Source organism: Mastomys coucha, unplaced genomic scaffold (assembly GCF_008632895.1).
Source record: "Mastomys coucha isolate ucsf_1 unplaced genomic scaffold, UCSF_Mcou_1 pScaffold22, whole genome shotgun sequence".
Classification (NCBI taxonomy): Eukaryota; Metazoa; Chordata; class Mammalia; order Rodentia; family Muridae; genus Mastomys; species Mastomys coucha.
Window position 1 is genome coordinate 131512459 of NW_022196905.1, and position 12500 is coordinate 131524958.

General features: G+C 50.0%; 1 protein-coding gene across 9 annotated transcripts in view; it reads right to left on the reverse strand.

Annotated features, from left to right (window-relative positions):
• Zan (zonadhesin) overlaps positions 1-12500 on the reverse strand; it is a 100246-nt gene that overhangs the window by 86753 nt on the left and 993 nt on the right. For 8 of the 9 annotated variants that reach the window (XR_004109638.1, XM_031338346.1, XM_031338351.1 and 5 more), the window contains exons 3-14: positions 11616-11749; positions 10376-10522; positions 9948-10219; positions 9518-9605; positions 7690-7842; positions 5941-6105; positions 4993-5084; positions 3795-3873; positions 3547-3693; positions 2194-2465; positions 1333-1417; positions 3-694 (exon numbers count right to left, since the gene is read on the reverse strand). Coding sequence is in view for 8 of the 9 variants with exons in the window: in XM_031338346.1 (XP_031194206.1) it covers positions 3-694; positions 1333-1417; positions 2194-2465; positions 3547-3693; positions 3795-3873; positions 4993-5084; positions 5941-6105; positions 7690-7842; positions 9518-9605; positions 9948-10219; positions 10376-10522; positions 11616-11749 (2326 nt within the window). In the remaining variant the exon portion in view is untranslated. The remainder of the gene's footprint in view (positions 1-2; positions 695-1332; positions 1418-2193; positions 2466-3546; positions 3694-3794; positions 3874-4992; positions 5085-5940; positions 6106-7689; positions 7843-9517; positions 9606-9947; positions 10220-10375; positions 10523-11615; positions 11750-12500) is intronic. The other variant, XM_031338349.1, reaches the window with a different exon arrangement.

Consider the following 12500-nt stretch of genomic DNA (forward strand, 5'->3'; position numbering starts at 1 on the left):
ACTTCAGGAGGGACAGTGGTCACTTCTGTAGGGATGGTGGTCTCCTCAGGAGGGACAGTGGTCACTTCAGGAGGGACAGTGGTCACTTCAGGAGGGACAGTGGTCTCCTCAGGAGGGACAGTGGTCACTTCTGTAGGGAGAGTGGTCTCTTCAGGAGGGACAGTGGTCACTTCAGGAGGGACAGTGGTCACTTCTGTAGGGACAGTGGTCTCCTCAGGAGGGACAGTGGTCACTTCTGTAGGGATGGTGGTCTCTTCAGGAGGGAGAGTGGTCTCTTCAGGAGGGAGAGTGGTCTCTTCAGGAAGGACAGTGGTCACTTCTGTAGGGAGAGTGGTCTCCTCAGGGGGGACACTGGTCTCTTCAAGAGAGGCATTGGTCGCTTCCATGTGGGCTGCTGTTAATTCTGTAGGGACAGGGGTCTCTTCATGGAGAACAGTAGTTATTTCTATGGGGGAAGTGGTCACGTCTGTGGGGAGAATGATCTCTTCAGGAGATGCAGTGGTAACTTCTGTAGGGATGGTCTCCTCAGAGGGGACACTGGTCTCTTCAGGAGAGACGTTGTTCACTTCTATGGAGATAGTGGCTGTTTCTGTGGGGATTGTGGCCTCTTCCATGGGAATCATAGGAACAGTAGGTTCGGAAGGGCCAGTAGGTGGAAGCAGAGGACTGGAAGGAATCTCTGTCTGCAGCAATACTGCAAAGAAAAACAAAATCCTGTAATTTATTCAAATTCTACCACCTTCCTTTCACCCGCATCTAAATAGGAGTGGGTAAACTCAGGGGGGAGGGCTACTTGGTCATCTCTATTTCTGCTTCCAATCTCCAACCTTCACTCACTTATTCAACAGGCAGCATTCCCAATACACATCTGACACTGCCAGGTACAGGAATCACAAAACTGAATAGGAGATAAGGCCTGACTTCAGCATTACTAGAGAAGGGTTCTGAGTCTTGCCACAGAAACTCATGCCATCAAAGACACTGTCGCAGCTGGGTATGGTGTACCCACCTGTCATTATAGCCACCAGTACTTAGTTAAGAAAGAGGATCACAAGTTTGAGGACTACTGGGCTACATTGTGAGCGCCTGTCTTACAGTGAAAATAAAGTAAGCCGGGGAATATCGTTCAGTGGTACAGGACTTTCCTAGAATCCCCCTGTGAGGGGCTGGGGCTGTAGTTCAGTAATAGGGTACTTGCCTAGAATCCTCTGGTGAGGGGCTGCGAGTGAGACTCAGCAAGAGAGCCCTCACCTGGCCGATGTGAGGAATGGATGGGCTTCTATTCCTCATACTGAGTAGCAGAGAAGCTAAGTCCTTAAATTTTATTCTTACCCCGACATGGTCCATGACTGATCAAGATGAAGTTCAGAGCAACAACAAAGGCACTGCTGGTGCCCCGGGTGGCCTCAATAAACAGCTGAAGGCAATGGAGGTCAAGGAGGGAAGAGAAAGAATAAATCCCTGGGAACACAGAGACTCTGCCATGCATGTCCTCACCCACATGTCTGACAGCACTGTTTTGGAAGCTGTAGAACCTTCAGGATACAGGCCACTAAGAGTCAGGCATTTGATGGGAATAGCCTGACCCTACTTTTAGTACTGTTCCTTGCTTTGTGGTCTTTGTGAGTGTGGTGGTTTGAATATATTTGGCCCAGGGAGTGAGGGGCACTATTAAGAGGTGTGGCCTTGTTGGAGTAGGTGTGGCCTTGTTGGAGTAGGTGTATCACTTTAGGGGTGGGTTTTGAGATCTTCCTCCTAGCTTCTTGGAAGACAGTCTGTTCCTGTTTGCCTTTGGAACAAGATGTAGAACTCTCAGCTCCTTCTCCAGCACCATGCCTACCTGGACACTGCCATGCTTCCCGCCTTGATGATAATGGACTGAACCTCAGAACCTATAAGCCAGTCCCAGGTAATTGTCCTTTATAAGAGTTGCTTTGGTCATGGTGTCTCTTCATAGCAATGGAAACCCAAACCCTAACTAAGACAGTGAGCCACCCAGCAAGCTCATGACACGTAAGCCATGCCTTGCCCGCTGTGATGGGCTGTAATCCCTCAAAGCTGCAGGTCAAGATCCTGTCACTGCACTCAAGAAAAATAACTTGTCACCTCTCTACCTCCCCACTCATCATCTACCCTGGACCTCCTTATGACTCCTCATGCAAATACAAACAAAGCGCATTCTCCATGTCTCACCTGCATGGGCTGCTGGTGTCCTTTAGGGATGGTGACGGAGCTGTTCATCCAGCCAGAACTCTGAGACCCCATGCGGTTCCACAAAAGAATTGGAGAACTCCCCGCTGGACTCCCCAGCAGGAGCTTGAGTGTGGTACCTTTCCCAAGGCCATACATATGGTAAGCAAACTCCACACAGATGTCCCCAGGGGCACAGAACGGTGGACTCACCAATCTGGCAGACTGCCCCTCCTGGGATAACTTGACTGAATCGAAGAAAATGTAATGCTTCCCTGGGTAAAAGGAGGGAACAGTAAGACCCCCCAAACCCAAACGTGTATGCAAGACAAGTCTAGATGCTTGCTGCAGCCATGTCTGCTTTCCAAGTGAACATACAGCCAAATATGCATGGTAGTATTTTTCTTCGCTTGTTTTGTTTTGTTTTGTTTAAGATTTTATTTAATTTAAGTATATGGATACACTGTCATGTCTTCAGACACACCAGAAGAGGGCATCAGATCCCATTACAGACGGTTGTGAGCCACCATGTGGTTTCTGGGAATTGAACTCAGGTCCTCTGGAAGAGCAGCCAGTGCTCTTAACCGCTGAGCCATCTCTCCAGTCCCTTATTTTTTTTTTAAATTTGTTTTTGTTTTGTTTTGTTTTTCAAGACAGGGTTTTTCTGTGTAGCTCTGGCTGTTCTGAAACTTACTTTGTAGACCAGGCTGAACTCACAGAGATCCTCCTGCCTCTACCTCCAAGGTGCTGGGATTAAAGGTGTGCACCATCATGCCCAGCTGTTTTCTTTAGTTTCTGAGTTATATCGCTCAAGCTGGCCTAGAACTTACAGTGTTCCTGCCTTAGCCTGCACACTACAAGTATGCATTGCTACAACCTGCCTACTTAGTAATCTTCACTGAAGAAGGCCAAAAGATGCAGGAAACCCAATCTACCGTCCAGATTCTATTGGCATGACAGGCAGCTGAAAGACTATGGATTTTGAAATCTTGGGCTCAGAGCAAGGCCTTGATTGCTCTTCTCCATCTCATCCCCAGAGCTAGAGACAGAACCTACAGAGTTACACACGCTAAGCATGTGCTCTATTGTACACACACACACACACACACACACACACTCCAGCCCCTCCCTGGGGGATTCTAAGCAAATGTTCTACCATTAAACTGTACCCATATGGCAAAGCTTGGATTTTCCACTGGGTTGCAATGATCCCACTGCTCTGACTGACCTAAGCATAGCCTGGCTCTTGACTTCTCATCTGTAAACACATCATCCGCTAGCAATGACACCATCAAGTCCCTGACTGGATACAGGTGCTATGACTCATGACCTCAAGGAGGTCCTCCATCTCCTCACCTCCATATGGGAACTCTCTTTGGGACCCTGAGATGGGGGTGGGTACACTTTTACTTCCCCAGCTCCAGTGTCCGATGTCTCCATACACCTGGTTCCAGTCACAGAAAGGATGAGCTCTGTCTTCAAAGTCGCACTGGGGAAAGCTCTCTAGCAGATTAGAGGAGGTAAGTCTGAGACACTCAGCCCTGCCCCACCCCCAGTCACTCCAACTCCTAATTCATCAGGGCTTCCCAAGGCTCTGTTCTCACCCCCACAGGGACCAATGCTGATGGAATCCACAGCTATTGCTGGCTCTGGGTTATTTCCAAAGACACCTACCACCATGAACTGAAAAGAAATGGAAAGGAAGCTGGAGTGAGCAGGCAGGCCAATCCTCACTCCACACCCCGCCCCTCCCCACCAATCCTCCAGCCTTCTTATGAAGGCTAGTGGGTTTTTTGTTTGTTTGTTTGTTTGTTTTGGTTTTGGTTTGGTTTGGTTTGGTTTTTTTTGAGACAGGATTTCTCTGTATAGCTCTGACTGTCCTAGAAGGAACTCACTCTGTAGACCAGGCTGGCCTCGAACTCAGAAGTCCGCCTGCCTCTGCCTCCCAAGTGCTGGGATTAAAGGCATGCACCACCACGGCATGAAGGCTAGTGTTAATCATCAACTTGATACATCTAAAGTCACCTGGCAGATAGGCCTCTGGTCATGCCTAAGAAGGGTAACCTAGGTGGGGGAGGATTATCTAGATTTTGTTAATTGGGAGGGAAGACCCTCCCACTGTGGGCGGGGCATCATTCCCTGGCTGGGACCCTGCACTGTATTGGTTGAGGAAAGGAGTTGAATAGCAAGAATCCTTTATTGTTCTCTGCTTCCTGACTGTGGGCAGGATGTGACCAGCTTCTTCAAGCTCCTGCTCTCATGAATTCCTCACTGGGGTGGACTTTACCCTTGAACTGTCACCCAGACTAAGTCCTTCCTCCCTTAAGTTGCTTTTCTTCGATTATTTTGTCATCTGAGCAGAAAAAGAAACTAAGTGTTTTTGAAACACTTCTTCTCTGGCATTTCCATTCAAAGATCCAGCTCCTGCTCCTGAGGCCCAGGCCTTCAGCTCACACTGAGGGAGGGAAGCTACCATACACAGGGAGGACCCAGCTCCTGCTCCTGAGGCCCAGGCCCTCAGCTCACACTGAGGGAGGGAAGCTACCATACACAGGGAGGACCCAGCTCTTGCTCCTGAGGCCCAGGCCTTCAGCTCACACTGAGGGAGGGAAGCCACCATATACAGGGAGGACCCAGCTCTTGCTCCTGAGGCCCAGGCCCTCAGCTCACACTGAGGGAGGGAAGCTACCATACACAGGGAGGACCCAGCTCCTGCTCCTGAGGCCCAGGCCCTCAGCTCACACTGAGGGAGGGAAGCTACCATACACAGGGACTCCTAATGAGGACCTTGCTCCTCTGTACCTGCATCTGTCCCTGTCCTGTGTAATTGACAGACACAGCCTGCCAGTCAGGTCCAGGGTGTCCTGAGAAGAGAGTGTGTTTCCGGATGTTGCCTATGATGGAGAAAACAGAAGAGAAGGAAGTTTGTGGGGATTTGAGGGTGGAGTACAAATTGCATGGGGAGCACTAAAGCGATTCTCATCCAGACGCAAGCGAACTTCTCCCAGTCACAAGTCTCTCTCTCACTCCCTCTCCCTCTCCCTCCCTTCCTCCTTCCTCCCCTCCTCCCTCTGTCTCTGTCTCTCTCTCCTCCCGCTTTGTATGTATGTGTACAAGAGCACATGAATACATGTGCATTCCTGGAAGTGTATGTGTGTGCAGATCTTTAGGCAGATATGCACACACATGTGCATGAAGGCCAGAAGTCAACCTCAAGTGTCATTCCTAGGAGCTATTCCCCTTGGTTTTTGAAACATGTCATATGCTAGCTGGCCAGGGAGCCCTACAGACCCAGCCACTTACCTGTGCCTCCCCAGTGCTAGGATTGCAAGCAAGTGTTGCTCTGCTTAGCTTTCTACTTGGGTGTTGGGGGTAGTAGTCAGGTCCTTAAACTTGTGTGGCAAGCACTTTCCTGAGTATCTCCCTGGCTGGTTTGTTTTTGTTTGTTATTGATTTTTAGACAGTCTCCTGTAGGCTAAGCTGGTTTCAAACTCACTTTGTAGCAGAGAGTAGCCTTGAACTTCTTAATCTTTCTGCCCAAACCTTCCAAGTGTTCTAATTCCAGGTACCATCCACCGTGGCTGGTAGTGCCTCTATTTTTCTAGAGTCCAATGTACTTCCTATTTCTAACACATGAAACAATCTCACAAGCACACTGGGTTTCCCTAGACCCTGAGGAGATATTCCCTCACAGTTTTCTGTCAAGCCAACCCTCCTAGGTGACCCCCATGATCAGTAGAGTCTTCTAACCCAAAAATGTAGCATAGACGAAAAGGCCTTCTTCTTGTTCCTGGCCACGCATTATGTAGTAGAAAGACAGGGTCAGACAGCCACTGGAGTGGCTCAGGGGACTCAGAAGAACAGCTTTCTGTCCCGGCCTTGCATTCATAGAGTCCAGGAGCATGTAGTAGCCATCTGTGAAAGAAAGGGCCAGCGAAGTGAATGGCTGGGATGGTGAAGATGTAGGGACCTGGGTGAAGATAGAGACCTGGCCGTGGGGGGCTCCAACAGCCACTTAGGATGAGACACAGGTCAGTGGGTTACCCCACATCACCACTTGCAGAGTGCTTGGACTGGTGTTGCTATAGTAAATGCAGCCATTCCAATCTTGTCCCCTGGGTGCTCCCTCCTCAGGTCTAATAGTTACAGCCCCTTTTTTTCCGTGCTGCCCTCCTTCGCCACCCGACAGGGATACAGTTGAACAAGTCACTCAAGTTGATGACAGACATCCAGTCTGACCCTGAGAAGTAGGCAGCTCCCACCCAGCCTTCCCTTCGCTATTAAACCAGACAGCCAATTAATCTGAGCTTCGCTTAGTGATGTAACTAGTAACCAATGAAAGGGAGTACTGATTTGCAGCGGGGGGGGGGGGGGGGGGGGGGGGCAGGGAAGAGCACACGCATGCGTACTCATGCCCAACCACCTTCGGGTTCCTGCAAACCTCGAGCTGAGACCAAGAAGCCAAGAGAATGAGTCAATGGTTTCAAACGAAAGGGAAGGGGTTGCTGAAGAACTTTCTAGAAGGTAGGCCCTCCCGGAAGAGGAAGGTGAGTGATCCTAACAAGTAAACTGGGAACGGAAATCAAACATCACTTGGTGTTTGACCTCTAAAACTTACAAGATGCAAGAACTATGTGGTGACAAGGAAGACGTGGGCACCATTAAGGAGAGACAAGGCAGGCATGGATGGCTGAAACAGCAAGAGAAAGGTAGGAGTACAGGGAGATGAGGGGGAGGGGATCACCATGAGTGGAATGAATAGAAAGGAACATTGTTTGGCTTAACTGACAGCAAATCTTCCTCAGTACTTCTTTCTCATCTGCCCTAGCTGTTCCAAACAGTGGCTCTTAGCAGGAACCCCAAGTGGCATTAAGTTAGGATCTTGCTGACTAGTCCGGGTTGGCCTGAACTCACGATCTTCCGGGCATGCCACACCACGCCTCCCTCTCTGCTTGCCCCTTTCCTCATTTGTTGCTCCTTCCATGAGCTGAAAATGGAACCCAGGGCCATATGCATGGTACACAAGAACTTTACCTCTGACCTACATCTCCAGCCCTTATTTTTCATTTGTTTCTGAAACAGAATCTAGCCCAGGCTGCACTTGAAATCACTGTGTAGCCTAAGTAGTTATTGAACCTCACATCCTCTTGCCTTAGCCTCTCAAGTGCTGGGGTTACAGGCTTGTGCCACCATACCTGGCTCCTTGTAGGTTTTACACACCAATTCTTAACTTTCTGGGATATTGTTCAGGGTGGCTATTCGGTAAATATCAGATGAAGAATGAATGAATGATGCCAAGGAAAGGTTGTGAGAAGCAAGTGGTGCTGGGTCTGCTTGGCAGCCATTTTGGCAGTAGAGGGAGCTTGAGGTCATGCTTCTCGCCATGATCTCGAGCTGAAGGAAGCTTGAGGCTGCTGGGTTTCTGGCCTGACCTAGGGATGCTATTGTAGGAGATACACTGGAGCCCAGAGATTCTAGGGATATAAATACAATACTCACTACCAGGGTTTGAGAAGTCTTCAGCAGGCCCCACACCCGGCTTCCCTGTCGATCCCTTCTTCTGGGTCCACTTAGCCCCAGTGGCAGTTGGGATCCAGCTCCAGCCACAGAGATCATTTAGAGTATCAAAGGTGCACATCTGGGACATGCAGACTGAGAGGACAGAAAAGAAGAGATGGAGCTGGGGGCGTGGCTCAGTGGTAAAGCACCTACCTAGAATACCCCAGTGAGGGGGCTGGGGGCGTGGCTCAGTGGTAGAGCACCTGCCTAGAATCCTCCAGTGAGGGGCTGGGGGCGTGGCTCAGTGGTAGAGCACCTGCCTAGAATCCCCAGTGAAAGGCTGGGGGCGTGGCTCAGTGGTAGAGCACCTGCCTAGAATCCCCCTATCAGAAGGCTGAAAGTACAGTGTAGCCATAGAGCCCTTATCTAAAATCCTCCAATATGGGACTTAGGACAGCATTCAGCAGTAAAGCATTCTCCTGAAACCTACCAGTGAAAAACTAGAGTCGTGGTTTAGTGGTAGAGCCCTTGTCCAGAATTTTCCAGTGAGAATCTGGAGGTGTGGGTCAGTGGTAGAGCATTTCCCCAATATATACAAAGCCCTGGTTAAACCTCAATATCAAAAGGAAGGGGCTGTGAGCTTTCTGTCATAAGAGGAAGCTTAGGAAAAAATGCGTCAGCCTGGGGTCAGAACTCTGAGGCCCACTCTCAAGGCTGTATAGTGCATATTAGCAAGCTTTGAGGCCAACCTATATCCTACTGCTCAAGAATTTTCTGCTCTTGGGGCTGGCGAGATGGCTCAGCGGGTAAGAGCACTGACTGCTCTTCCGAAGGTCCTGAGTTCGGATCCCAGCAAGCACATGGTGGCTCACAACCACCCATAATGAGATCCGAGGCCCTCTTCTGGTGTGTCTGAAGACAGCTACAGTTACACCAGAGCAAATGGGGCGAGAGCAAGCGGGGCTGGCAGAGGTCCTGAGTTCAACAGCAGCTACACACATGATGGCTCATGGCCATCTGTACAGCTACAGTGTACAAATACACATAAAATAAATAAATAAATAAAAAGAATTCTGCTCTTGGTTCAAATTATATAGCCTACCCAGTCTGAGACTTCTGGTCTGTAAACTGGGAATTGTCTCTGTGTTAAGTTGTCAATTAAATTATGTTTGTGGAGCACCTAGCCCATTTCAGTGAGTCTAAGTTCTTTTCATGGCGCTGGATTTTTCCTTTCCAGTCAGGATAAAAGAACGGTCTGCATATCTGAGAGTACTAGCATGGGGTAACCCCTCCAATGACTTAACGGTCAGATGTTCCTGGAACCAAAGACTTCTTTTGTTTTAGAGACAGCATGGAATGCAGCCCAGGCTTGCCTCCTCAAGCTTGCTGTGTAGACTAGGATAATCTTGAATTTAGGATCCTCCTGCCTCTACCTCCAGAATGCTGGGATTAAAGGTGTAGGCCATCACAAGAGAGTTGTGCATGCTAACCAAGTGCTTTACTCACTAAGACACATCTCCCAGCCCACCAAAGGTTTATGGATACACACAGGCTAAGATAAGCCAGCCTGTGGCCATGGGTCCTGGTCAGTCACTGTGGGCCAGATATCCCCACAACTCCATGTTGAGAGGAGACCTCTTACATAGTGACTTCTTCAAGGAGCCAGAGGTGTGGGGGTGAAGTAGCACCAAGAAACCAGAAGCTTTGGTTCATGAGAAACCAGGGTCCCATTTGCTGAGCTGTCTCACCCCTATTTTGGAAAGTTTGCCAGGGGGTGGGGGAGGCGGGTCTGGAGAGGGAGAGGCACATAAGAGGGACAAGAACTCACTCCGATTGCAGGTACCCCGCTGGATAGAGAGGCCATCCAGAGAGATGTCCAGGTAGGCAGTATTTCCCCTCATGCCTTCAAACATCAGCTGCAGAATCAGGGACAAAGAGACCCTGACCCTGTGAACCACACGACTGGGCCTCTTCTCTGTGGCTGCTGCTTTCCATCCTCAACTCAGATGGCTAGGGATCTAGGTCTCCTCTTTTTAAAAATTACATTCATGTATAACACATAACACAAACATGAGTCAGAGGACACATTTTGGGAGTTAGTTCTAGCCTTCTACCACATGGGTCCTGGAGAGTGATCTCAGGTCACCAAGCTTGATGCAAGAAAACTCCATGATGGCCCTCTGGGTTCCCCCTTTTGCCTCAGCCTACCGTCCTAAGCCCCTTCCCCATCAGACCTGTAGGTCTGCTCTTGACCTCACCCAGCTTGGTATATCATGATCTGCTGGCACAGTGACAGTGGTGGGCATCCAAGAGAGACTCTGGGTGTTCATGTGTTTCCAGAGCACATAGGGCAGGTGGTGCCTCCGGCCCCTGAGCAGCAGCAGTCTGAGCTGGGCGCCCCATGACAGCCCAAACATGTGGAAGGCAAAATGAACGCAAAGTGGGCCTTGCTCCCATATGACAGGGCTAATGAGGCGGGCCACTCCGCCCCGAGGGAAGGTCTTGGGATCCATGTGCAGGTAATACCCTTCTGTGGGGAAACAGAGTGGAAAGGGTTAAGACTTTGCTGTCCCCAGGAGCCGTCCCATTCAGCCCCTGCTCAGCTCTGCTTCCAGCACGCCCCCCCCAACTTTATCCCCTCTCCATTGTCCTCCACCAAACTTTAGGCTTCCCTCAGACTCCTTACCTCCATTGGGGTACCCCCCGGGGGGGCCAGAAGTGCCAGTCAGGGAGGGCCCAGTAGTCCGAACCCAGTCCCCATCATCTGCAGACATTTGAGACCAGTCACAGAGAGGTCTGGAATTGTCTTCAAAGTCACACTTGGAGAGAATGGCTGGGAAGAAAGAGTCTCTGTGAGGCCTCAGAAAGGGTAGAGGGCAAGGGTCAGGTCACAAAGCCACACTGGGAGGTGGGGGTCGGCAGGGTCACTAAGTATAGAGAAGGCCGCTGCTAAGATCCAGAGCAGAGATGGGAAGACACAGAATTGGGGGGGGGGATGTGGAGCTGGCGAGCAGAGAGAGTAGATGGCAAAGTTGGGGAGCACAAACTGAGGTCCAGGCTGATTCAGCCAGACAGGCTTTGTCCTGGCAGCATGTGTTAGCTGTGGCTATTATCACTGTTATCTTGGTGTGCATGTGCATGCATGTGCTTGTGTGGATGCACGCGTGAGCGTGTGTGTGTGTGTGTGTGTGTGTGTGTGTGTGTGTGTGTGTGTGTGCAGATGTGCATGCATGTAGAGGCCAGAGGCCAACATCAGATGTCTTCCTCAGTCTCTGTCCACTTTATGTTTTGAGACAGGGTTCACAGATTTAACTGGCTGGCCAAGGGACCCTGGAGATCCTCCTGTGCCTGCCTCTCCGCGTCAGAACTGCAGCATGCGCTCCCACGGCAAGCTCTTTACATGGATGCTAGGGATGGGACTCAAGTCCTCGAGCTTGTGCAGCAAGGATGCCACCTACGGAGTTATCTCCCAGCACTCCCACCTCATGCTCTCATGTAGCCCCAGGTGGTCTTGAACTCGACATCCTCCTGCCTCAGCCTCCTGAGAGTTGGGATTACAGGTGTGCACAATACCCAGCCTACTGTTTTGTTATTTTGAGACAAGATCTTGTTACTATGTAACCCAGGCTAACCAGGAACTTGGGATCCTGCTTTGGCCTCCCCAGTGCTGGGTTGGCAAGCCCATGTCATCATATCCAGGGCTTGTCATAGTTAATTTGAACAGGAATCTTTCAGGTGGAGTTAGGCTGAGTTTTCCCACTGTTCCCTCCACCCTTGGCTGTTCAGGGGCTGCCCTTTGCCTATGTATCCCATGTTTATGTGATGGCTGTACCCTGACTATGAGCCCTCTACTAGGACTGGAGTTCATGGTTAGAGCAGATTGTGAGGAGGGAAAGGAGGCCTGAGAAGGTCTGGTTCCAACTCACAATCCTCCCTCGAAGCGTGCACCATAGGCCCCAAATCAGGAGAGGTCACCATCGGCCCCAGGTCTAGAGAGTTCACCATGGGCCCCAGGTCTGGAGAGGTCACCATTGGCCCCACGTCTGGAGAGTTCTGTCTCCTTGGGATTAGTTTGGAGAAAGCAAAGAATGTTGCCTTTGTCATTATTCAAATTATCATTAAGACTATGATTATGTTGTGTCTTTCTTTCTTCTTTCCTTCCTTTCTTTCTTTCTTTTTAATTTTTTATTTTAAGATAGGGGCTAATGTAAGCCAGGCTAGCCTCGAACTCCCTTAAGAAACCAAGGATGACCTTAAGCTCATTATTCTGTGCCTCCACCTTCTAAGTACCAGGTTTCCAGGAGTTCACCACCACATCTGGCTTATTTCTTCTAGAGACAGTCTTTTGATGATTAGCCTAGGCTAACCTCAAGTGTTCAATCCTCCTGCCTCCCTCACCCCTAGTGCTAGGATTGTAGGTTTGCACCACCACACCCAGCTCTCCTCCCCACCTTACAGACTCAATAAAGAAGCCCTTCCTTTTCCATCAACTTGGGTCAGAATTTCCCACAGTTCAACTGCCACTTGTCCAGAGCCCTGCATCCAAGTTCAAGGAACCTAAAACACCTCTCATTCCTTGCCACCCTCTGTCTTGAACTCTGGCCTATCAGCTTGGCCCACTGTGGGGTTTTGGAGAGTGTAAGTTCTTTGTCTTTCTCTCCCAGCCTGGAATGTCACCTCAATTTCATGACCTGGGATGTGAGGCGCTCCCCATCTCGGCCAGTAGGTCATCTTCTTCCCAGTCCCACTGACTGTCTCCTTACCTCCCTCCCCAGTCTCCTGACTTTTCATTTTTGAGTCAGGGTCCCATG